The 27098-nt window shown below is 38.3% G+C and overlaps 1 protein-coding gene across 7 annotated transcripts in view; it reads right to left on the bottom strand.

The window, feature by feature from the left end:
• PPP4R1 (protein phosphatase 4 regulatory subunit 1) overlaps positions 1-27098 on the bottom strand; it is a 67382-nt gene that overhangs the window by 15608 nt on the left and 24676 nt on the right. For all 7 annotated transcript variants that reach the window (XM_064507203.1, XM_064507205.1, XM_064507204.1 and 4 more), the window contains 8 exons: positions 16905-17047; positions 15109-15255; positions 13439-13546; positions 12679-12744; positions 10248-10406; positions 9433-9563; positions 8547-9064; positions 510-685 (listed from right to left, as the gene is read on the bottom strand). In XM_064507203.1, coding sequence (XP_064363273.1) covers positions 510-685; positions 8547-9064; positions 9433-9563; positions 10248-10406; positions 12679-12744; positions 13439-13546; positions 15109-15255; positions 16905-17047 — 1448 coding nt within the window. The remainder of the gene's footprint in view (positions 1-509; positions 686-8546; positions 9065-9432; positions 9564-10247; positions 10407-12678; positions 12745-13438; positions 13547-15108; positions 15256-16904; positions 17048-27098) is intronic.

Here is a 27098-nt window from a genome sequence, read left to right as displayed (position 1 = left end):
CCCTTTCCGCAGTCTGCACAATATCCTAGGTCACTGGTCCCGAACTCCTATGCAGGCCAGTAAGCTACTGTAAAACCCTTTACTGGGAACAAAGTACCTCTTTCTCCAAAGCAGAAAAAAAGGTGTGTGGTTTGGGGGGGGGGGAGAGGAAGGGATTTTTTTTTCTTGTTATCAATAGGGCTCTGTTTTAAAGTATGGCAATTTTGCAGCAGTGAACTGTAGTAGCATTAAAGGGTCTTAAAACGTGATAGTCACAACAGAGGTTTCAACAGAAACAATTTCAGTAATTTACATGGACAAACACAGAACTGGCGAAAACAAAAACACCCAACAACTCATTTTATTTTAGTAGTTAATGCTGCAATACCAGCCAACAAAACTGAACATCATGCTAGCTGAAAGTAGGAAGCATTTGGCTCCAATTATTGCACAGAATACAGCTCTATCACTGGAGTCACGAAAATCTATATTAAAAAAAAAAAAAATCCAGCACAAAGCTTTCTTCTTACCTCAACAGTGTCACCAATTAAAGGCACAATATCACCCAGGATAGGTTTAAAATTCTGTTGATCTTTGATACTTAGTTCACTCTGTGAGTCTGTTCCCTTGCCAATGATGACTGTTGTCTCTTCTTGAGGATCCAAACTGGATGCTCTGAGTGCAGCAGACAATACCTCCACTTGTGCTGCACGTAAAAGAGAAAAATACAAGAGGCTGAACTACAACAAACTTTTTACCAGGCCACAAATCAACTTTCAGAAGTCCACTGATCAGTTGAAGAACTGAGTGGCAGCAAATTTAGCAGTAGTGATTTTTAGTAAATCTCACACTAGGGACAACTAGCACAAAAGGAAGGCAGAGTCATGGTCCGCTCTTTTCTTAGGTGCTCAACAACACCACGGTTCAGTGAAATGCTGTCCTTAAAGCAGGAAACCCAGCAGTAAGAGATTGCTTTTGTGGCAAGATCAGTTCTTTATGAATCTGGACACATTAATGGTGCAAAAAGTCTGTGGAACGGAACACATGAACACTAACTTACTGACAGGGTCTTTCACAGGAGCGGGGGAAAAAAGTAAAGGGAAAAGTAATTCAAGTAGATGTTGAGAGCAGGTTTATTCATACAGAAAGCAGCTGGAAATTTCAGTTCTTGAAGGATGCATCTATGTATCCACCTCTATGGCCATTAAACCTTTTCACAGGAACTCTAAAGCAAGATTTATGTAGGAAGGTCCTAGATCCAAATAACTCTTTTCTATGCAGGATACTTTATACTCCTTGCATCCTCCACGTGAATAATGAAACTTGCACTATTCGATCTCTTCTTACTCATCAAAAGAAAGAACTAGCACTTCATGTTCCGCCATCCAATCTCTTGAAAAAGGTCCAACGGTCTTGAGACTGCTCTGCATTCCATCCCTCTACTTCCCACTAATTAAAAAAAGCTGTGTTGAGCGATATTCCTTGGGTATAGCCCGACCTAAGCAGATCAGGTATCAGAGGCAATCTTCGCTGCAAGCAGCACAGAATTCAGTGTAGACTGATTTACCCTGCCTCTCTCCTTCTCCGTGTCTTTCCAAGAAGGTAATTTCCTGACCCATACAATTTACCCCAGCCACCCAGAAGCTCTGCTCCTCATAGACAAATAGCTTTTCCAAGGTTTCTTAAATGTGAAATTGTGAAATCAAATGACAAACCACGTATCTGCATTTTTAATCTCACTTCGCCACAGTCAGTTATGGAATATGATTATCACCCTCCAGCCTTTTTGATGGAGTTACTAACAAGGACTGGATTTAAAAAAGGGGAGTAGGGGCTGCTCAAAGTTGGACGAATTTGTAGACAGAAGAAACAGATATGCAATACATCCATTACTAGAAACAAAATTATAACTGAGCACAATCCTAACTAGCAAACAATTGTAACACACTGCAGGTTAACTGGTCTCTAGGTAGGGTCTGATGAGCAGAAGTAAAGATGAACATTTTCAACATGCAAGGCTAGCTCCATAACTGTGTCAAATTTCTAATAAAATATCTGAAAGATTCTCCTGCTATAAAAGTACTGTAATTCACCTCAGCAGGAAATAGTGACAGTGAGTTAGTAACTTAAAAACAAAACCAGTATCATAATAATACTTCTACCATACAATGAATCATTACATTAGAAAATATAATTTAGTTTGAACTTATATCCATAAATCACACTATAGTAGTGATTAAAATTTTAGGAATTTTATGGTACAGTTTGTAAAATTAACAAAAGCTTGCTACGACTTCACTATTCGAGTTTTACTTTACTGAGAAGAATAAACCTTTGAAATCTCAGGCACAAGAGATAAGATCAAAATTAGTAAATTTCTGCAAAATTGAAAAGTAAAAAAATATATATATGCAAAATAGACGGTCATTTCAGACCACCTACTAGGGCAAGAAGTGGTAACCCAGATTTCCAGTTTATTTTGGGGGGGGGAATGCAACAAGAAATTTAAACTAAACTATACCCTACTGCACATCAGGGAGATATTTCATGAAAGACAACTTCATGAAAGTATACTCCTTTCATTTTCAGTTAAAAGTCAAGAAAAAGTCCTATCCTGACTAGAAAATGCCTATTGCTTCAACACTGAATAAGTATTTACTGAAAAATCCACACAGAGCTCTGAATTCTAGTAACAGTACTGAAGATGTCTACAGTAGTAAGTATGTATTTTCAATACATGTTGCCCAAGGCATGCCCCACTGTTAGCATGCATACCTTAAACAGGCCCGCTTGGGGACTTTTTCATCTTAATGGATGGAGCCCACATGTAGCCCGATTCCCTCTGCCTGCCCTAGAGGAGAGACAACACAAACATGCATCTCCTCAGTTTCTTGTCAACTCTACAATCCCAAGACACGGGGATGAAGGACAGGAGAGGCCAAACCCCCAAGGATATAATTTACTGGCAAATACCTTCTTCAAGTGCTCCTCCTTACGTCCTGTCACTAAGGGTTACTCCAATGTAGTCGTTCACTGAAAGATGAATGACCTAAAGTCCTTAGATACCTTAAGGTCCCAGCCAAAATGCCAAATACAGAGTCACTGTGTGTGTGTGTCTGCATGCGCGTGTGTGTGTCTGCGTGCGCTCACACATAGTTCTAGGTGGCTGCCTTGAAGATACTGAAACTCGAGACAGTGTTTTTGATGAGCTGTCATCACCACTCCACGCTCAGGTGCCAGGGCACAACCCCTCATGATCCCATCAGACATGGACACAGCCCAAGATCTGTGCTGACACCCTCCTGACCAAAGTTGCTGCTCCTCCCCATTTCCAGAGATCCTCCCTACAGCCATAAAACAGGCAATGTTTTCCGAAAGTACTTCAAAAGTACAAGCAAAAGGGCAAGGCTCTCCTTTCACCCAGGATACACAGAGATGCCTTAGAGCTCTGGGGGAGCAAGGTTTTCAGGAGGAAGACTAGAAGGGGATTTGCTGGCTAACTAGCTTCCACAACTAACTTCAGTAAAAACCTGAGTTTAAACGTAGGTAAAATACAGAACTCATGTGCCTCACTGGTAAGATAAGGTCAATGATAACTAGATTTTAAACCACATTAACTCTTTTTTTCCTCTGAATTCCGCTTCAGATGAGAAGTATTCTTTAGCAAGGAATTATTTACTCTGTTGCCTACTGTACTTGCATCCTAAAATAACAGGCATAACTTTTAAACCTAAGAACACACTTCTACTGGCCTTATTAAATATCCTGGTTCTCAGGAAAAAACTACTTTCAGGCTGAATTAACTGGTGCAGTGATGTAAGTATTTACAGAAATATAACCTGAAGCATCCAACCAACAGGGATTTTGAGTTCCTTTAAGACTATTATAGTAAGACAGACATTAAATTATTATACGTTCGTTTCTATTATACGTTCGTTTCTATTATACGTTCGTTTCTATTATACGTTCGTTTCTTTTGCCCTTCCTCCTCGCCTACTATTTCATTAACGATGTATTTTAGACTGTTATGCAGGCAGAGCTAGCGGCCTAACACATAAACATAGCTTTCTTTTAGGAAAAAAAAAAAATAAGGGAATGGGATCAATCCATCTTATATTCAATTTTTTGCATCTCTGGCAAACCACACATTTGGGCTGTTTTTTCCATATTAGGTCTCCATTTGGCAAAGCAGCCTCTAACTGGCATAAGCAACAGCCCCACAAACCTGCAAGTTAACTTCTCCCTCTTTCCTCAAATAATTAGAAGCTGACACTCCATGAATTAAGACTCCCTATGCAGAACATAAGGAGATAAAGTTGAAGCAAGTGTCCTTGGAAATATAAAGGAAGAAAGAAACAGCTGGGAAAAGAAAAGCAACCACTGAAGTAAGTGGAGACAGCAGCCGCCTCAAAGAGTCAGAAAAAAATTAAAAGGTGACCAGAATAAAGAACCTGTGACAATTTTAAAAGAGCTGGCACTTCAGAGGAATATACAGGTTTCCATCTCCTAGTTTCAGACCTTCAAGATGTCTGGCCAATCAACTGGAAAGGTCCTATTAACATGGATTATATATCACGGCTTAACCTTGCATAGCTCTGCTACCCAACAGAGTTTGTCTGCTAGAAAAGAGGCTCTCTACCTTGGTTGCTGACGGCTGAACTGCCCATTACTCAGATTTATCACTTTGGCAACAAGTCAGTTCTGGAAATAAGGCCTCAGCGTAAAGATTTTAGGGAGCAAGACTCAGTTAACGCAGTTCGCCCATTTCCGAGAATGAGATAATGGGGAAAAAAAAAAAAAAAAAAAAAAGAACACATTCTGTAATGGTTTGCTGGCCACTGTTTAAAAAAAAAAAAAAAAACGTATTTACTAGAGACCTCATCAAACTCCATGCCTCGGACCAGGAATTTGCAATTTGAAAGGGAGACTGGTCTGATGATAGGGAGGTGCGCTGCAGAAAGACAGCGAACACAGTCAAATTACAAATGCTCCAAGAAAAGAAACAAACAAAGCCCAAAAGCCAGTTCTACAAATGTAAACAGTAACCCATGCTCAGCAGCCAGACATCTGGAAGACTCAAGTATGCACCAAACAGACTGTACTCTGGGCTGTACAAGCTGAAAATGACTTCCCTGTCAACTGCTCCTCCCCATTGCCATGGTCTGTTGAGGTATCCCCTAAGTATCTTCCTAGCTATCTGTTTCTGCTATCTATCTCTATCTGTAGCTATCTGTGTCTTTCTTTATGTATCTGTATTTTCTGTCCGTATCTATAACCACTATCAGTTCTTCATAAATCCACCACAAAAGATGCAAGCAGGTGAGGAAAGAAGCAACTCAGCCCAACACAAAAGGGTGAAGATGAGACTTGTGAACTAGAGGAACAGTAAAATCCAGACAGGAAGGAAAATGAAAGCAAAAAGGTAAACAGGAATGGAAATAAGTATGGAGGAAGGGATAAAAGTGCACAGACACAGTGGTTGTCATGCTACCAGCTGAACTCCATTCCCAAACCTTCCCCTTCCTCTGTTGTCAGGGACTGGCTGTGAAACCAGGTGGCAAAATGGAAATTGTCAACCTCTGCTGATTGCTCCACAAAAGACAACAGCTTATTACCATCACCAGCTATTCTAGAGTCCAGTAATAAAAATTCAGCCTTATATTAAGATCCCTCGAAAGTCCTGCCAATGACACAGACCAGCGGGGTTTCAGACAACAGAATTTCATTTTGTCTTTGATTTAGAAAGTATTTTCCAAAATAAAACACATTAAGAGAAGGATGCTGAAGTTGCAAAATCAAATTCTGAGAAGCTAAGAAAGGCAAGAATTAAGCTTCCCTGAACAAATTAACCTTACTGACACGTGCATCATGTCATAAGCTACAGTCTCATTCCCAAACTCCACCTTTGCTAACTCACCCTCACTTCATTTTGTGATCACTCTAGCATATTTGTCCCATTTACTATAGAAACAGAAAACCTGTAGCTACAGGAGCTCTGTGGCAGGGCAGGCCTCTGCTCACCTGCCGCAGAGAACACTATACCATCTGCCCCGTCCCACGGCTGGGAAAGCAGCAATAGAGGCAGGGGCACAGCTCAGAAACAGGAATCCAGAAGGAGACAGCAAACCAAAGAAAATAAGTGCAGAAGAGAGGTGAGAGGGCTTCTTAAAAAAAAAGGGGGGGGGAGGGGGCAGAAATGAGAGCAAAGTCAGAGTGAGCTAGGAATTCTCTCAAGAGCCAGCCAGTTCACAGTACAAGGTTTGCAAAAAAGTAGTGGCTAGTCTCAGGGAGGGGGAAGACCCCCAACACCATTCATTAAACAAACTCATTACAAGCAGTCAACAGCACAGTAGCCTTCTCATTGGATATCCCATACAAGCAGCTTGGGACCAGGGCTGTTTGGCAAACACTTGCAAGACCAAGTAAGCTGGAGGTGAAGCAATATGTGAAATCAAGAAGTTTTATAAAATTGCTGTGTGCACTGAAAAGAACAAATTAGATTTTGTACTGAATATTTGTATCATAAGTTTGCTAGAACAGTTTTACATGATAAAGCTGGAAGCACAGTCCCTGGTACTGCCATGAGCAGAGGCAGATGTTCCAGATCACCCCCCAGAAGGAGCTGACCTCCCACTTGTCAACACGTATGGAGTGCAAAGTCCAACATATGTTCATTAGGTGAGCGACTTACAAAATGAAGCCTGGATAGCCACCACTTGCGTGTGTGCTTTAGCATTTCAGACAAGCATGCAAAATTAATGCACTCATTCTATCAGTTTTGATCTCTATTTCCTTATGCCTCAATCCACTTTGTATAAAATGAAAATAGTAACACCACCAAATCAATGGTGTCACCAGGCATGTTGCGAAATCCCTGCATCTGAAGTATTTAGACAGAATAATGAAAGCACAGCCAAGGGGAAAAAAGCTGAAACAAGTAGTCAGGCATTCAGTACAGGGTTAAGGTGTGTGTTACATAAGTACACGGTCTTAATAAAGTCAAGGTTTTGAAGGGAAAATAAAGATGATTAAGACACCCCACCCACACAAAAAAACCCAGCCCAAAACCAAAATAAATGGCACTAGCAAACTTTTCAAACCTTTCCTAACTTGTGGGAACTCATGGTGTTGACAAGCTTAGTGACAGTTTTCTTGAACCAAAATGCACACGTTAGTCAACAACAGCACAGAGAACCTCTTTACACCCACTCAGAGAGCAGCAAAATAACAGCTCTGAAACAATACACTAACACACACACACACCCCAGAAACAACGACATAACACAGGACAGGTCTGGATGTACAAATACTAACCTACGTAAATCTTCAAAAAATAGAAACTGTTTAAGATATGTTTTGTAACTGGACAGAACAAGGTTTTATAGACAAACCTGAACAGCAGTGAGAGTTTTAACAGTGTGCTTCAGAGATGGGTTATTTGAATACTGAGACCACTAGCAAAGCTGACATTTTTTTCTTATCTCTTTCCTTTGGGAGAAAGAGTGCTCACAGCACTCTTAAAGCAAAAAAAAAAAAAAAAAAAAAAAAAAAAAAGTTTCACCTGCTGACTTTACAATGGATTAACTGCAGGCAGCCCAATATGGATTTAAGAGATCTTTTTAACATATCACCCAACTAATGAGTAAAGAAAAGTTCAAAGCAGTATCATTTTATTCTGAAATGCCTTTTTTCCACTCTCCACTCCCATTTTTCCTTCCTACTTTTTCTGCTACAGAAGTTTACTTTCCCCTATGGATTTGCCAGAATAACACAGCTCTCTTCCTTAGCAGTAACTCTGACTTTGTGTCTGTCACCTTTGAGCTTGATGTGCCTTAGGACTTGCTCAGCATATGAGTGCTAAGAGAAACACATCTCCAGCAGGTATGCGTGAAACAGCCAAGTCATTTTAGCCCAGGACACATCTCTGAGGTATTCCTCTACCAGCTAGTCTACCAAAGCCCTTTTTCACCCTTCAAGGGTTTTTAAAATGAAAGATGTGCATTCACTTCAAGAATTCAGTTTGGATCAACTCTCAGCTTGACCCCAACTCACACTTAAGCAGACAAAAGAGAACAAAATAATAAAGACCTTCTAGAAAAATGGAAAAGACTGATTAACAATAAAATGGATAACTCATAAAATGGAAAACACATACCTTTATCGTGCTTTGATATTTAGAACAAAAAAATCTGCCCTCCTGTTTTGCATGTATGCTAACAAAAAATTCATTTCCTGATCCACGGCTTATACCATTGAACCACCTATTTGATTATACTGTCAAAATAGGCAGTCAGTGTTTACACACTAAAGTCTGAACTAACTGTATGTGCAAACAGTTTATGGAAGTAATCATACTACCTTTAAACAGCTCTGCCAAAACACAAGTCCCCTTTTGGTTCATCATCACTTTTCCCCTATTAAATTAAAGTAGATACGATCTCTTGGAAGACCAGGAGAAAGTACTTTCTCTGGCTGCTGCTAAGAAAGCCAAAGGTTGAAGCCCAGACTGCCAAAGCAACATATGTGCATCTCCAAATATTATAAATGCTTCAGTATCTTTACTATACCTTTAACATCTGGATCATCTATATGGGGCTCCAAATTTTCTATCATTTCTTCCAATTCTTTCCTTGTTGCCATGGGAATGTTTGGGGACACTGGTATAGTGAGTTCCTGAATTTCTCTACTGAGTATTATCTCAGAAGTCTGCTGAAGCTCCAAGTCAATATCTATTTCAGGAAGTGGAGTCCTCCAGAAATGGAAAGAGTTATACAATTCCTGCTCTGAAAGAGAGGTTTCTTGTGAACTCAGCCCAGCCTCCCGCAGTCCTGCTGTACAGTGGTGAGAACTTCGCTTGTTCTCATCAGCCATTTTCCCACAAGACTCTGAAGACAAAGTGCAATGAAAGGATGACTCAGTCTGGAAATCACTTTCCCTCTGGGAGTTGTTTGACATTGCATTTTGATCTTCCACTGCATTTTCAAGTTCTGGTGCAAATTCGTCATTACTGACATGTGAAGACAGATCCTCTGTCCTATTGTGCTTATCCTCTGTTGTGACTTCTTCTGTAGTCCTGATGTGTTCACTGTTGAGTACCAAAGCAAACAGACTATTTAGAAGACAAACATAAAGAATGTACAAGTCTCAAACACAGATGCTCATGAAAATTCACATTCATGCTATCAGCTTGTTATTTATAGAACTAGACTGACTCACAGCATAGCAAAATAAATGCCCTAAAATATCCTAAATTACTGAATAGTCCTGTATTTTCAGTTGGTCACTGAAGATTCCTGTAGTCCTTGTAGTAAGGCAAAAAGTTCCAGGCATTCTTCTTTTTTACTTACCAAGATAGTCAACTTATATAGGAAAGTTGACTTTCTTAACCTGCGTTCATACAGAAGAAAAAAAAAAACAAGAAAAAAAGATTTGCAAATTTAGCAAATTCCTTACCTATTTTCCTGTGCAGAACCATGATCCTCTGGGTTTTTACCATCATCTTCTTTAAAATACTGGCCACTGCTGGATGGGTTAGCAAAAGTTGAGATGAAAGGTCCCAGAGACTGAAAGGCAGCTTGACGGACCTAGTGGAAAGGGGCCCAGGAAAAACAAATCATATAAATACTGCTGTCCTACAGGATATGAATAACTGCTACTAGGAGTTGGAAGGGTCAGGAGTCTACTGAGGAAAGCAACAGCAAAGACTTCTGTCTGGAAACAATCAACCAGCTGTATACATAAAGCACAGGTCACAACCAAAGAAACCATTTCTATTTCTGATTAATTCTGCTGGATTATGACTTGCGTGACTTTCCAGAATCCAAGAGCTCAAATGCTCCTGTGCAGCAAGACCTCCTTTTGGCTCTGGGAAGTAGTCTGCTCGCTAGTAAACTTAACAATGTTTGAAGAGTAGATTTTCAAGAAAAGGAAAGGAGGTGGTAGAGAGTCTAAAGAAATATAAATAAATCGCATCTAATTTCCCACTTGTTTTGATGACTTTTAGTAATGTTAAGTAACAGGCAGTTCTGTAGCTAAGAAAAGCTGTCCCAGTGATGCAGGTTTTTTTTTTTTCCTTCCCATCTGCAACAGTAAGAATGTGAGGAAGCCCTTATGCAGATTGACAAAACAATCATTCTGACAAGAATCTTGCATCAGGTACATGAAACAAGTTATGTTATCCATAGCTATGGGAAAGAGTTCTATATGTAGTACCACAGTAAAGTCCTTATGCTACAACAGCTATTTAAGAAATAAAAAGCAATTCTTACCCATCGTGAAGGATCACTAATTAAATTAATAAAAAGCGTTGACAATTTTGTCCGCCGGACTTCCTGTGATGTTGCACAAGAAACTGCCATGAAGCATTCAGCACAGGCTTTCCGTACTCCCCACACATTATCAGAACAAAGCTGGAAAAACCTCGGCAGCTGTTCAGAACACAGTGAGTAAGTCTGCAAGTCTTAACAGGTAGTACTTGTTCCAAAGCAAGTTCTTTTCTCACATTCATTTCCTTCATCAAGTTCTCTGCTGTCATAGTCACAGATATATTAGTTTAACGTTCACAAGACAAAGATTACACGTTCAACAGTGCCACCCTTTTAATTAGTTGTCCTCATATTACTTATGGATAGAGACAAGAATATGCGCCTATCTGAAGAACAGCCAGAAAATACCAACTTTCTCTCCTGCTTTAAATTAAAAAAAAAAAAAAAAAAAATCCAAAAATATCCCCAAACCCAAAAAACCTATAAGGTGAAAAATTCTCTTCTTTACACACCATTCTTTTCAAGCCGATAACATTAAAAGGGACACAAACATAAACAATATGAGTGCATTAACATTATACCCATCAGAGGCCACTTCAGATTATAAGACTCCCAAAGAAATGCAAAGGAAGAGCATCTTCAGAAAGAAGGAAAAACCTTTCTTTTCTAGTTAAACTTCTCATTGGTATATCTAACATCCTCTTTCACCACTTACTCTATAATGCAGGATCCGAGCTGCATGGAGCAGTAGGGGAAAGAGAAACCCCATTTGGTGCACGAGGAACAGGTTTTAATGGCGCAGTGGTCTTCTAGTAAAACAAGCATTTTGAACATACTTGGTGCTTGGGTCTTTTGGAAGTATTGGTAAGGATGAAATGGTGGACAGAACACAGGTAAGGCAGTCAAGGGCAAGCAGGTCACCACATGGTTGCCCTCATTTGCAGCAGGCAATGTGGTAACATAAAAGCAATATAATGACTGTCACTAAAGCCCTGTTTTCAGTTATTGATGTTCAGCTGTTGCTACTTTCTGCAATGAAGTTTTCTGGACTTTGCTTCTGATTATAAAAAGCATTTACATTGCAAAAGTAAGTTTTATCTAAAGCCACTCAGCTTTTCTTTATAGTCCAAGAAAAGCAGAAAAAAAACACTTTGTTATGGAAAGAGACAACCAACATTTTTATTAACAGGCCAGCCAAATGTTATTATTTTGCCATAAATAATCATCAATTTTTTTTTTTTTAATAATCTAACTGCACCCTCTACAAGGTTTTAATCCAAATTGTATCACTATGAAGAAGGTATTTGTGTGGGAAAAATCCATTTACATCCCTAAATCAAGAAGCATAGAGAATGTGAATCTGGGTTATGGCAAAGATAATGCAGTACCAACTGGCCTGAATCACACAGTAACTAGGGAAAAATGCTGCAAATGTTGTACGAGATGCCTTGAGGGTCATACCAGGCCCACCTAGCCCAGTACCACATCTATAAGAGGTTGCGGAGCCTCATGTTGAAGTTGTGCCTGTATTTACTCTCTCCCCATATGTGGCTCCCAATAACTCACATTACAGACTCATCATCCTCCTTTGGCCCTGGGCAAGCTTGCCATTCAAATCACTAAGAGGAGAAAACGTGAAAAGGGATCCCAGAGACTGTCCAGATTTCTGCTGCCCAGCCCTGTCATGTCTCCAAGCCCGCAATATCCACCAGTTCCTTGGACACCGACGGAGTGGCTTGCACTGTTAAGAATCCTCTGCTCACTGCCCCATCTGGTTCCTTCTTTTTGCATTTGGAGCCCATAGCTCTTCCCTTTATTCCATTTATAATCATCCAGATTTACTTATTTTCTCTTTCTTTTCCTTTAGTTCCCTTCTCCTTCTCAGGGAGAGCAATGAGGCTTTGTTATAGTCAGGAGACCTGACCTTAAAAGAAGTCAATGCACATCACCATTAAGAGATGTTATTTAAAGAGACCACATGAGTCTGGCCACTCCCAGCAGCCTATTCCCATCATACTCCTCTGGCATCCACAAGCCTTCATTGTGTTACAAACATTAGAAGACACATTCCTGCCATTCTGCTGTCCATTAATTTGCCTAGTATCATTCTGAACCTGCTGATACTTAAGGTTGTGGAGGCAGAGAGTATTTTACTTGTTTTCATCCACTCTCCTAGCTCCAGGATTGAGCACCCGCTAGCTCCAGTTTGGTAAGTAAAAGTTCTGCATTCACTTTAATCATCTTCAAGATTTTGTAAACCTCAACTGTAACCTCACTTTAGCCTTCTCTCCAAATTGAAGAGTCCCAATATTTTTGTCTCGCCTTATTACAAGAATGCAGCAGTTGCCTAATCATTTTAGTTGCCCTTCTCTGTACCTTGTCCAACTCCATTACTGACTTGTATTAAAAAAGAATACTGTAAGAAACGACTTACCAGCATTTCTTCAGTGGCTTGCTGCCCAACCACATTGCAGATATCCCCAAAATTGGCTGCACACACCTTGTAGAGAAAAAGCAAGAAATAAACCACTAAGACCATATTTTTACAAGAGCAAAGTCAAGGAAAATATAAACAGCTTTTAAAGCCAAACAAAATAGTTTTTGGTTCTAACTCAGAATCAGCCATTTCCCTACTCCATCAATCTCTGTGATTAAGAAACTAAAAATTATTTTGATCTCTTCATGCTTAATCAGCCATTTTTAATCATGAAAGAACCACCCCAACAACTAGGTGAAAGGAAAGGAGGATAAAACACATTAAAAGTGCTGTCAAATGAAACAGCATAAATATTTAAAAGTAATAAGCTGTGCAATGGCACAGTGAAATCACAACACATAAACAAATATACCATCATGGAATTTAGGTGTTATTTCATCTTAATAAACATCTTTAATTACACACAGTGCTATGAGCTCAGGTAGCTGACAGCTAGTTACAGGTGGTGCACATTTTCATGGCTACCTACACAATCTTTTTTTTTTTTTTTTAAATAATGAAAACAGGAACTACAGAATAAAACTCAGCATCAAATATAAAATCTGCGGAAATGTGAGCTACAAAGAAACCCCACAGCTTTCACCTTACAGCTGCCACAGATGACAACCAAGAGGAAAAAATCATTTTAGACAAATGTAAGTTAAGTTGATGACACTCCTTTCACAGATGATCTGAACCAGATGGTGGTAATTCATACCTTACGAACATGAAACATCCTGCAGTCACAGCACATCTCACAAAACCTAGGAAGAACAAGTCTTTCCGTGATGTCCTTTCCCACCATGGAGGCCATTTTGCACATTATCTAATGGCAAGACAGACACTAATTAGGAATGCCTACACAACAAAATGTCACGTCAGTTTTACAGAGGATTACACAGGGGATTTTTACATTTACTTTTCATTGTGATACACAGTAATTTTATTGAAAATTGTGAAAAATACCCCCAAAATCCAGAGTTTTAATTGAAAAGATTTGGTCATTTGTGTAAAAAGCATTTATTTCTTTTTATCCTCCCACTGTCACAATGCAACGCAGTTTGAGAGGACAACGGTCTTTCGTCAAGCAAACTAAATCAGAATCCTAACTAATGGAGATAACCGAGCTTTCAGAAATTACTCTCTCATATCTTTCCAAACAGACTTAGAAGTATCCAACAAATAACCAAGTACAATGTTCTCTCATTATTCCAACGCTTAAGGAATTATTTCCTGACAATTAACAGAAAATTAACGATGAAAATGGTTGAGTTACTTCTACGGTTTGTGTGTGTGACTTAAAATTATTTTACATTTATCATCATCACTCATCTACAATTCCCTAACATAAAATTACTGAAAAAGCGTGTTATATCAAAAAAAGTGATAGCTTTTACTTCTAACTGCTCTTTCATTATGATTTTAGTAAAAACTTTTTTTAAAAGGTGGTAATTGAACAGAATTTTATAACACTCCCAGTCACAGTAGTAGAACTATTTACATTTATTTTCCTATGATAATAAATGATCATTTTCTAACCTCTAAAAAACAATGAAGACGGGTAAAACAATTTTTGTTTTGATCATCTTATGTACTTTTACATCTATAAGCTTCTTTCAGAAAGTATTACAAATTTGGTACCAAGTGCAATAGTGCCCAGTCTGCCTGTTGATTATAAGCAGAGTCACATTACGAAAGTGAAATATTAGTGAGGTCCTAGCCTCCCCTCCCTCACCCCCAATTCACCCAGCATAAAACCATCAATGTAAACTGCAAAATTCAAGGGGAACATAAGGAAGTACATCACCTCTGGCATTTCTCTTTTATAAATTAACTCATTTATTTGCTTACTATTTTAATTCCATACATAAGAACTTTTTTAATTACCAAAGTTGTATCCAAAGCAAATAAGCTGAGTTAGTCAACTTAGCTGCTTACTACTTTTTCCAATTCAACATTAAAGAAAAAAAAAAATCAATAAAGCGAACAGATATAAAGCAAAGACCAATAAAAGTCAAGCTTTAAGGATTTTCCACTGATGGACATTTTCCACACATGCAATTTAAATCCCCACATAATAAACAAACAAGCAAAAAACCAAAAAGCCAACAACAGCAGATGCTTCATGAGTCAATAAAATTAATCTCTTGTGCTGTCTTGTCCAGGTGTTTTTTTTTTTTTCTTTCAGGGCAAACATAAGCTATTTAATTCAAATCCAGCCTTGACTGAGTGTAAGACAGCATGAAAAAAGGTACAGATTAGTTATGGATAGCAATATAAATTTTCTTCTCTTTCTAACACCACATTGAGGTGGTTCTTGGAGACAGCTAAGCATCACTGCATTCAAACAAACTTCAGATGGTGTAATTTGGTATCACTGTTACTTACAGCCACAGCTTCCGTCTTCACATCATCATTGCTGTCTGGAGCTGTCAGTTCTATCAGAACAGGACATACTTTGGTCTCCACATCATATCTCTCTATGAGTTCTTGCTCCAGTAGAACTAGCAATGCTGCCTGGCTTGTTTTTCTTACCTATCATAAAAAGACAAAATTGGACCGAGGAGCTTAAGACGACTGGGGGCGGGGGGGGAGAGAAATACGTATCCTAGCATTTTGAAGTTGTACCTATGCACTGCCACACACCTACACTAATGGCATTGAGAGAGAGTGCACATATGCTCTTTAAGTACTTTTTCAAACATTTCATATTTGAAGCAAAAGAACCATCAGATTAAGGAACTGCAATGCTATTATAAAACTGTCCGCCTACATATTTCCTAAAAGACAGGACAGCAGTGCCAAGAAAAAGCGGTCATAGAAAAGCTAATGCAGTATATAAAGAAAAGCAACACAGCAAATGGGGAATAATACATTTCTATGGAACAAGAGTTTTATCAAATAAACCCTCTTTCTCTGAGATAACTGAGTCTGACTGCATTTATTTTGAATATATTTTAACTTCTGAAAAACAGTTTTGCTCAGTCCCACCTGACAAAAAACTATACAAAAATGAGGTAACCATTTTTAATTGACTTTGTATGTGGCTGACTACTACCTTTCAAAAAGTAATGCACAGAGGTAAGAATTATCCAGTAGGATTGTTTCTAGGGGGATTAGTCTTTAATGTTATTCATTATCTGTATACCTAGCACTGACAAATGGAAGGTCATGCATCTGCTGATCATCTGGAAGAAATTCCAAAAGTTACTGGTAGAAGTTTTCATCTAATTCAGAAGTTGGAGGAGTCATGGAGAACGATCTATGTAATTTGAGAATATGGGCTTATATGTACAATGAACTTATCATTGATAAATCCAGGTCATGCATCTCAGAAGAAAAAAAACATTACATAAGACGAGGGACTAGACTGCAATGCAGTAATTTCGAAAAGACATTCCGAAATCACTATTTGTAAGCAAACAAACCAAATGAGCTATGAAGTATCAACAGTGGTTAAGAGGATGAACAGAATCACTGAATCTGTAAGCAATATATCAAGCAGAAGTACGATTGTTATATTATACATGAATTAGCAAAACCACTACTAGAAAACTATGCCTGGGTTTGGTACCTGTTCTTAAATATTAAAAACCTGGAAAAGGGTAAGAAGAAAAGTGACTCGAATTCAGAGGCCTAAAATACACATCCTTCAAGTAATGTACCACATAGGATTAGTCTACTCTGTCATCACTGAAATGACTTGTAGAAGCCTAGAGAAAGCTTTAGACGAGCTAATTCAGACATGTAGAGATACAACCCATACAAAGCTCAGTGCAAACTGAGCTTTCAATACAGAAATTATTGGATTGATAAACAAATAACGAGGTATGAAGGTAGGTAATGGCCTTAAAAAAAAGGAATTATACCAAGAAGTAAGTCTTTTTTTTGTAGCTACTTTCCCTTTTTACAAGGAATGTAAAATATGTAAGCTGAGAAAAATAACTGTTTGATTTTGTCCAGAAAGACTTAATACCAGATAAAAGCCCCCAAATCAGAACAGACCACATTATTTTAAAAAAAATTCCCACTTTTTTTTCAACTAAGTTTACAGAGCGATGTATTTCAAGTCATTCATAACCTTATTTACTCCAAAATATTAAACGCTTGTATGATCCTAAATTATTTAAGTTGAAAAGTGCACACTAGGCATTTTCAACTAGCTATTTCTAAAAGACACTTACCTGGTTATTCTGGTCTGCGAGGTACCGTACTACAATAGGCAGTAAGTATTTGGAAAAAGCGTATGGGATTGAAGGTCTGTTTTCTTGACAAAACATAGCAATATGAGGCACCTGTTCCATCAGTTCTGCCCGCACCGTTGGCTCTGTCGGGGTCAAAAAAACCACTATAGATGTTAACAAGTACACTGCCAGAATAAAAATTTTAGTCCTGTACATACAAACCATATTCTCAAGTTTTATGTTGGCATATTTATGTTGAATTTCATTTTGACAGGAACCACCTTTCTAGAAATCCAGGTACAAGTACATTATGTACTGCTGAACTGCTACAAGAGACTGGGTCCACACTCAGTAAAAATGAAAAAAGGCATAAAAGAGCAAGCCACCAAGAATTATGAGTATCAGAATCTCTATTCAAACTCCCTACAGCCATCACCTACTTCCAAGAAAGCTGCTAAGCAGAAGGCCGACCCAACGCCAATACTACTCTGAGAAGAAAAGAATCGAGGAGGCTCCTTGCCACAGCCTCTCATATGGGAAAGATTCCACTAAGCAGAACAGCCAACCACAATCATACATCATCCTTCTCATTCTTTGCTTTTTAAGGCTACTGATGTTTTTGTCAGATTGAAACAGTCATGTATCTTTCCAGTTGCTTCTGGAAAACCTTTTAGGGTTTTTTCCATCACAAAGTTGGTGACCACTTCAAAAATACTTCTTTTTTTTTAATTGAGAAAGCGGTACACTACTTGAATGAATCCTAATCCCTGCAGAATGTGCACATCTGTTTGGAGGATGAGAGAAGAGACCAAAAAAAGGTAAGTATGAATTAAATCCCAGCTGAATATTAAAAGCATCTTCAGTTTAAGTATTAGGTCATTATCACAGGCCTACAGTCCATTTGTCCACAGGGAAAAACAAACAAACAAAAAAGAAACAAAAAACAAACTCCTTTCAGACTGAAAGTGCTTGGTATTTCTGTCCTTACATAATCTGCTAACATCTGTGGTTACTATCAGAGAACTGATTATCTACAACAACACTCAATGAAAATCCATCCATTACTCTCAAGTTACAGTAATCTGATTTGCAATATTTTACAAAATAATAAAATATGTACTGCTCAAAGATTGTGTCCTCCTTACTAAATTTTTACACATGAATTGTTCAGGTAAAGCTTAATGGCACAGCAGGAGCCATCGTACTTAGCATAGCTGTAATTAACATTCAACACTTAAAATACAACAGAACAGGTCACAGCATACAAAGTAATAAAATATCTATTGACTCCATTTCTTTGGCTCTACACTAAAATTAATTTTGTTACAGAAAAACATACAAATACGTTCTGTGAAGTTTAGGAACTTCTGACAAAGTCCAAAAGAAAAGATGAAGTCCCAGATAAATCAGTAACGAATAGGCTGGCTGTTGACACTACTGAAAAAAAAAAAAGTCTCCTAGACTGCTCTATTTCTCTTCCTAAAACATCAGTAAGACTGTAAATGACAGAAGCTATTTAAACATAAGATGTTCTGAAACACATGCAGGTTGAAAACCATAAGCAATACACATAAGCACATAAACAAGTCAGAACTTAAAGGCGGCTACTAAAACTAAGTTTTCAAGTTTTATCAAAGTTGAACTAATGAAAATGAACAGACAACAAAAGGTTAGATTCTAGTTTGGTGAATACTTCTTGTTTGTGGCACAAAGCATGGCAATTGACAAAAATAACCACCCGTTAACATCTGTCAAGAGTTAATGATATCATTAGTTTTTAAAGAGAAACTCTACACATCATATTAATGTGAGAAAAAAAAATACTAGTAGTAGTTTTTCCAAAAAAATGTGGTCAGAGAATAAAAAGTTATTATCTTCAGTCTAATTTTCTAATGATCAGTCTAATTCTCTAATAAGCTTGTAGCACCTCCTACTATTAAAGTTGCCTGGTACTTCCTGTTATAAAAACTCAACTTTCACTTCCTTAAAAAAAATTGCCAAAACAGCCGTTAGAACACAAGTGGTATGAAGTCTTCCTAAGAGGGAAAAAAATAAATAAATAACCAAACTAGATGAGCTCTCTAGACTAAAGCTGGTAAACCAGCTATTTTCCTCTTACGCTAAATTCTGGTTCTCTTATATGGCAAGGCCTAGTTTCTTCACTTTTGGAAGAATGGCTCTGAAATGTGACAGAGAGGGGAGTCCTTTTGCATCAAGAAGGTGCTTCTTCCATCTGTGTAAAGACTTGCCCAAAGGTGGCTAAGCTAAAAGGCTCTGAAACACTCTGTTTCCACCTGCTCAGTACCCGACAGAGGTTACAGCAGCTACGAATTGAAGAGTCCTTCCTCACCGAGCACATTTTGGGTTCAAGAAAGCCATCACCACTGCGGACAGACTATACACAACCCCTTTCCCGGGAAGAACTCTTTTGAATGTGCTGCGGATGAACTATCCTCAGAGCGACTAAGAAGGTGCTATTCCAGTGCTACCAGACTAAACTGAATGCCTCCTGCTCCAGCCAGGAACAAAAAACACTGAGCATACAAGATAGACAAGCTTCCTGTAACGCCCTTCCTAGTACCCAGGCAAAGCAACAGAGGAAAAGCGTCCAGTTAAAAGCCAGAAAGCACAAAGGCTTGAAGAGGTGTCAAAGCACAGCTGTGAAGAAAAACAGAGCGCAGCAAGGAACGAGCAGGCTGGATGAGGAGGGAGGGAAGGCTGAGCAGCAAATGACGACGAGATAAGACCCACAGCTAAAGGGAACGAAGACTGGAACTTGCTAGACCAGAAATCAGAACCAGGGCCCAATACCAGGGCTGCAGGGACTCGTTCCCACCTTTCCCATAAGGCTGCTATTTCAAAACATGCCCAGGATGTGATCTGAGGGTGCAACAGGCTTGTGTCACAACCTGTATCACTAGAATCTCTTTCTCACTTCTTAGGACCCCTGCTTCATTCCCTGCAGTGGGTGGAAGACAACTGATATCTAGAGAGAAGAGCGCGAGAGTGTGAAGTTTGGCAGCAGTGCCTCTTAAATTGTTTCTAAACTTGCTTCTGGCAGTTCCCACCCTCCCAAACCTTGCAGCTGTCCTTTCCATTGTGCCAATGCAACTGTTTGTGCAGTCAGTCAGCAAACCATATCAAAGAACTGATTGGGCTGATACAGCTCTTGCCCCACCACAGCAGCATGATTAATAGTGAGAACTGGTTCTTAGATTGGTTCCTCTGTGCAATCACACATTTCTGTCAAGTAGCAGGACTCTCTGACAGTAGAAGCAAGCAAGTGATGGTACGAGAGGAAGCAGGAACTACTTATCTACTTATTCTGATACTACCATCAAAATAGAGTGAAAGAAGTAAAACACTGCTGGGTGGGAAATGTGATCTCCTCCTTTGCCCTGTGTGAAGCAATGTAAAATGCTTAAACTAAACTCTTCACAAGAGTAATTGCACACTACTCATTTTATTGACATCCTGATCTCAAACTCTATGCCTTCACTGCTGAAGAAAGAATAATCACCACCACAATCAAAAACAGGAGCTCTGTATTCAGCTTATCAAGAGCTACGTGTAAAGTTTCACAGTCCAAGCACTCAAAATAGGCAGATGGTTTTGACCCTGATATCTCCACATTGATAAAGTAATAGCAATACTCTCTTTTCCCAAATTGGCTAGATTTGCTGTGAAAAATCTATTAATACATTTAGTTATGAAGCACTCCAGTAAGATAGCAACAAGTATCAAAAATAAAAGACAGTTCTGTCTTCAGAATAGAGTTCATCTTTTATGCATCAGTTAAGAGAGTGGTCACACCTCATGACAATACAGAAGAGCTGCTCACATTAAGTGAGCACTGTACTTCTTGAGCTCCTAGGCACAAATGGGACCAATTAAAGATTTGTAAAACTCATTCACAGAAAAGAATTAAGACAGTAGAGGCCTCTTAGTTCTTACATTTCCTAGCTTTTAAGAACATGGAAACTCTGCAGTCTTGGTAAGGTCAATTAAAAGCAAACAAACACTGTATGTGTAACTGGCTGTGTAATGCAACACCATATTTCATTATCAAAAAAGCACTTGTGCTGTTCTGGGGAATTACTGTTGCTACACACGAATCTGAACTTTAAGTTTCTCGATTTAGATAAGAGCTCAATTCTCCCAAATACTGAAGCATACATTCAAGTATGTACTGAATAGAGCCTAATCTTATGGTCTGATGGGGTTACAGCAGAGCAGGTTTTTTGCATTATGTCTCCTAAAGACCCAAGCAACAATGCCGAAGACTATCACTAAAGATACAGCCCTCTCTCATTCCCTTCATTCATTCCTCAGCTTCCTCTTGAGCTTAGAAGTTCAGCAGCTCTGATACAGATTCCAGCAGGCTTCAGTACATGACAGCGTATGCCATTTCAGTTTAAATTTTTATATTTTTTATAACCAAATTTATGGCTTGGTCATCAATGCAGGAAATGGACTGTTAGAAGTATCAGCTAAAATTATTACACACAGTTTCTTAAAGCATAAGCTCATCCAACTGGGGAAGGCATCTGTATTATACATTTTTGCACTGCACAATACAGTTGGGACCAGGCTTTCACACAATATAAACAAAATTTGGGTGGAGAATTTCACTTCACATCATGATTAGAAGTTTCTGTTTTAGGCACTCTGGAAAATTACTGTGTATGATTAGGTTCTCCATAACATTTGCTTGGAACAACATTTTTCCATTTTGGCACAGTATGCTCTTCTTTTCAGACTTTATATCTCCTGAATGTACAAGTCTGTGCCTTAAAGTAGCAGGCTACTAGAAAGAAACTGCAATTTGTCAAACACAAAGTTTTGAAAAAAAAATAATTCAAAAGCAGCCACACTTTCATATTTATTTTTGTCGTTTATAAGCACTTTTTTTCAATCCATCAGGTCTTACGCATTCTCTAGACACAGAATTACTGAACTAGAAATTAAGCTAAACTAAGAGATTAACAAAATAAAATGGACATCCAGTCTCTTCTTTGTGAAATAAATTTTAAAAGAAGTTTCCAGAATATAGTAATAATGTTCTACCTCCCTCAATCTCCAGATCCCCTGAAACCAATCATTTCCTCCAACATCTCAAAAACGTGGGCAGACTTTGGTCTGCATATGTCAACTTTCAGTTTTTACTGTTTCACCAACCATCGTTCAAACCAATATCCCAAACTGACTCCAAAAGTGCTGAAGTCATTACCTGCTCTTACCCCACCCCTGAAAAGTATTTTCATTTTCCCTAAAATTTGATACCATCTCTCTTGTAAGCATATATGTCAGCACACTCATCTAGCTGCTCATGCACATACACTTGGATTTCATATATATACACACACACGTGCAATGTTTTATTTCAGCCCTGCGGAGGCATCAATCCTCAGTGTATTCTATTTTCATGACGTTGAACCACGTGGAAGCACTGTGGTGAGCTGTATACTGGAAATTAAAAGGGAATTACTGCAGAGCTGCACAGAATAATACCAGCTAACTACTCCAGAACAGTTATTTGTAAATGAAGTGATTATTCCAGAGCCAAGCACTCAGAACTATAGAGTTATTTCATAATAGCTTATTCTGCAACACATACAGTGTTTGCAAGAAATTCTGCACAGTTTCATTATCCCCAAATGACCATTCTGGAATACAAACAGCATTCTATTTTCCCTACATTTGTGAGGGTCTGTAAGGTTATAGGGGTAATAAAAACGTATGTGAACAGTAACTAATGGTGTTGTTAATTCTACTTTAACAGATAACTTTGCTGAATGTTTTAAGTACATTCAAATATGAATTAACTTTAATTTTGTTCTCATTAAGGTGTTATGAAGGATTAAGAGTAAGGAGTAAATGGATGATGCATAGCTTTGCATTTACTCTTCCATTATTAAAAAGAAATACCATATTTTGGTGAAACACAAGTGAAAATATTGATTTATATGTGCTATAGAGAAACAAGCACTATGGGAAATTTTCATGTCAACTGACACCCCCCACCCCTCGCTAGAGATGCCCACTTCTACATTCAGCCTGAAAATAAAGTCCACAGCATACTGAAGACCACAATCAGCAGCATGGCAATAGTACTGGATTAGCAAAATTGTCTTAAACTGGGTGGCATTTGCATGGTCAAAGATAAAGTCTAAATAAAATAAATTCCACAGTTGATCTATTAAAAAAATTTATCTCCTTCTTTTCCAAATACCAGTTTCTCTTCCCCTCTCTTCCTCTAGGGTCATCCACCTTTTCCCTTTCAATTTCTTTCATTTCCTGTTTCATCTGTCCCTCCAACTTTCCTACTTCTCTTGCAGATAGAAGAAAATCTGGACAAGGGAAAAATATAAAAATATACTGTAATCAGAGCCTGTCCCTTTTAACATAGGAATCCCATAGTCAGGGCTTTTTTCCATCTTACTAGCCAAAAATGGATTTCCATACTGATTGGCAGAGCAAGAAGTGAAATACAGAGTAACTAATTAGAGAGGGGGAAATTCACCATGAGCTGCCAACCAGAAGCATGAGGAGACAAAGGAGGGTCACATCTGCCAGGGATGGGGGGAATCATAGTGTAGCTGGAGGTGGGGGAAGAAGTATGAACACCCCTAAAATATTGAAGATGGAACAAAAATCAGGTGCCACTCCTAGCAGCTGGGAAGGGGACATATTAGCGTCCCCATTAATATTACTTAAACAAGAAGTTTTTCTTAAATGGAACACTATGATATGTGTTACTGGGCAGGTATTGTTAGCACCTCTCACTATACCAACAGCCGTGATTGAAATGGTGTCACTACTATAGATTAAGCACACTATTAAGTAATTCAGGCTGTGAAACCATCCACATTAAGCACGATTACAGCTTCAAAACTTACTGATTAGTCTAATAATTGTTGGGGACTTTTTTAATTAGTTTGTTCTGCAAACTGCATTCACCACTGATTCTATGTGGGAAAAAACAAGACTACTTTTCATTCAGAAAATTTTCTAGTAATCTGTATTCAAGTAAATAAGCACTGGTCTTCCAGAAAGTCACTTTCTTGTTATCTGTCATTTCTTTAGAAAAATACTTTTATGTATCTATTTCATAGTACGCTAAAATACTACATACATTTTAGAAAAGAATATACAGCCTCTCCCGCTAAAAGAACCCCCACGAAACAAAATTTAAAGCTGCTGGTGCCTAGTTCTGAAAGCGTGCTGAGCAAAATTCCTATGCTTCAACTCTGGCTGAGAAAGAGTTAACAGTATTTGTGCACATAGTGATGAAGCCCTGTATCACATAAGCCACGCACAAGCTGGTGCAGGGGGAAGAAAAAAAAAAAAGTGTCTGGATAATACTAATTTACACAGGTGAAAGAAAAAGACTAAGTGCCTTGTTCAAGCTCACAGAGGTCCGTGGCCAGTCTAGATAATCTAGTCTAGAAGATATTTGAGAATGAAGAAGGCCTACTGTTTCACTGCAAACATAACCTTTTAAACACTAACAAAGATTCCTGGGGGATAAATTAACTTTTGCCGTGTACTGAGCCTCTGTGGGTTCGAAGACACCATCAAAACATTTAATTGAAAACTCACACTTACATCCCTGAAGAAGCAGAAAAATTAACAAGTAATTAAATAGCAGATTCAAAAATCAATACAAGGTATCTCCTTCCTTAAGACAGCTGTAACCACGGAAGGGAACTCATTAACAAAGACAGCATGGAAGTCCAGAGTTTGGAAGGACTGAAAAAACCCAAAACCCACAACAAAATCAGACTAAGCAGTAATACCTAACGTCAGCAACGAAGACAAATGCTGAAAAGAACAAACCCTCCAAACAACTGAGATTTGGAGAAGACGTTTCTTTGGGAAGCCAGGGAGTAGAGGGAGGCTGATTATTTCTCAACTGCCACAGATGAGCTGCCTCCACTGAAACAGCTATTATTTGCTGCAGATTGCAGCAGGGTGTGATACTGGAGCAATGCAATTCCTGTGTTCCCTCAGAGCATCAAAATTGGCAGTATTGTCTTGGGAGCATCTCATCTCCAATACCATCTGAATCGAGTATTTTTTCCAACAGAACTGTATCAGTCATCTCAAGGCTGCAAAACCGCACGAGACAATGTAACCTGGTACTAGTTCATTAAAAAGCATCTAGAACACTTCGTGTCCTGTCTGGAGGGGTCCCACTTCATACAGGTTGTACGTGTAGTTTAGTTACACAATGGTAGTCAGAGCTCTTCTTCACACACTACACCACTGCAATTAACTATCTGTCCACATGCAACCCACACACTGGCTGCTGACAGAAAGATGCTAAAACATCACACAGTATTCTTTGTATATGCAATACTTGATTGCTTCCCCCCCCTCCAACAAAGAAACCTTCATAAATCAGTGAAATCAATAAAAGATGCCTGGAAGAGTCCACAATATTTCCCATCAAAAGCTATTCTTTGACAATTTCTTGTCACACTTATTTTAAGAATAATTTTAGTGTTGATATTTGCTTCTGTCATGATGCCTTAAGAAATTTAGGTCATGGCTAGACAGTTGGTGTGTCAAGATTTGTGTAAACCATACCAACCCATAAAATGAAGAATAAATATAGTAATTGTTTTAGTGAGACTGAAATTCTGTTGCACTCAAACACAGAAATGGGTTATCTCATTGGAGTCCCACTGATTAAAAAAAAATCCAAAAACATGCTGAAGGCATCTACCAGGCAGAGGACTGCTTAGACAACATCAGGACAGTGGTATTTCTTGTTCACTGTTGTATCTGTATTTTAGATAACAGCAGCAGTGGATACTGTGTATCCATGTAAATTTTTCAGTTCAGTTTTCAATTCAACCCACATAACCCCAAGTACAATTAAAAGAAGTCTTACCTTTGACTTGATTTGACAAAGAGATGAAAAATATCTCAAAAAGTAAAATAAACAAACAAACACGCATGAGACCAATGAGTACAACCTATTAAAAATTAGAAGGCTTGTACATAGTTTAGTCTGACTTCCCAACAATTCACATGTCACTAGATTTTATTTATTCATGCTTTCAAACACAAAAATTTGACTCCAGGATGGTTCTAACGATAAGACATCTGGCTTTGACCAAGCAAGTCAAAGTGCACAAATAATTTTTGAAGCTTTCCCTCCCTCCCAAATTTAGTCACTTTAAGTCCTACAGAGCAAGTTGGAAAAAAACACCATAAATGGAAAAAAAGAAAAAGCATCAGGTAAGAGAAAAATAGAAAACAATTCTAGTAATAGCAATCTTAAAAAATAAAAAATAAAAATAAAAAAATACCATTGCACTGTAGCTTGAACACTAGCCAAGCACATACATTAGAAAGATACAAAGCAGATCTAGTTTCCTAAGGAATTTTCATATGGTTCAAGACATAAGGATTATTCTAATTACCTGTCTTACAGAAAAAGGCTAAGTCCAATACTGCAACTGCTTCAGGCATGAAACTCAAAGTTAAGTTTGCAGAAATTTAATTTGTGGGGCAGTTATAGAATCCAGGGCTACTAGTTTGGCAGATCTGAGACAACTTCTACAACGCAGGAAAAGCCTGAAATGTTGCTTTTACTGACGCTGAGAAAATAATCAACCCTGACTAAAAACATACTCCATCCTTGTTAAAGGAAATGAATTGGATTTAGATCAACTCTTGGTTTTCGCTCCCTTTCTACCTAAACAAACATCAGTTTGACACACTCAGTTTGTCACAAATGAAAGCCTACAGCTACAAAGTTACTGCACAAGACCATTTTCCCCTGCACATACTTTTCCTATTTTCAGGACTCAAAACAAACTGAAGCTTCAGAGAGTTTGTGATGATCAACTCTGTTAAACACTTCACACAAACCAACATTGTATATGTGTACAGATTCTAAAAATCAGAGCTTAGCCAGAAAAGTGCTCTAGAAACAGTGGCATGTCATTGTTTTTGATTAAAAACACAATTTAAAATGAACAGTGATTGTTTTTTCTTTTAAAGAATCCTTGGAAATATACTCAAAATAATTATATAATGTTTACAACATGTTATTTTTCCTCGCTAAACAAGGACATTTGCTCACAAAAATCAAAATGTATATTTTAAAAGAAGACAGTAAATCTAAAGTAAATCTAAAGACAGTAAACCTAAATAAGGTTCTTACAGAATACTTTATCC

Source organism: Dromaius novaehollandiae, chromosome 2 (assembly GCF_036370855.1).
Source record: "Dromaius novaehollandiae isolate bDroNov1 chromosome 2, bDroNov1.hap1, whole genome shotgun sequence".
Taxonomy (NCBI): domain Eukaryota; kingdom Metazoa; phylum Chordata; class Aves; order Casuariiformes; family Dromaiidae; genus Dromaius; species Dromaius novaehollandiae.
This window is presented reverse-complemented; position numbering and strand designations above follow the sequence as displayed.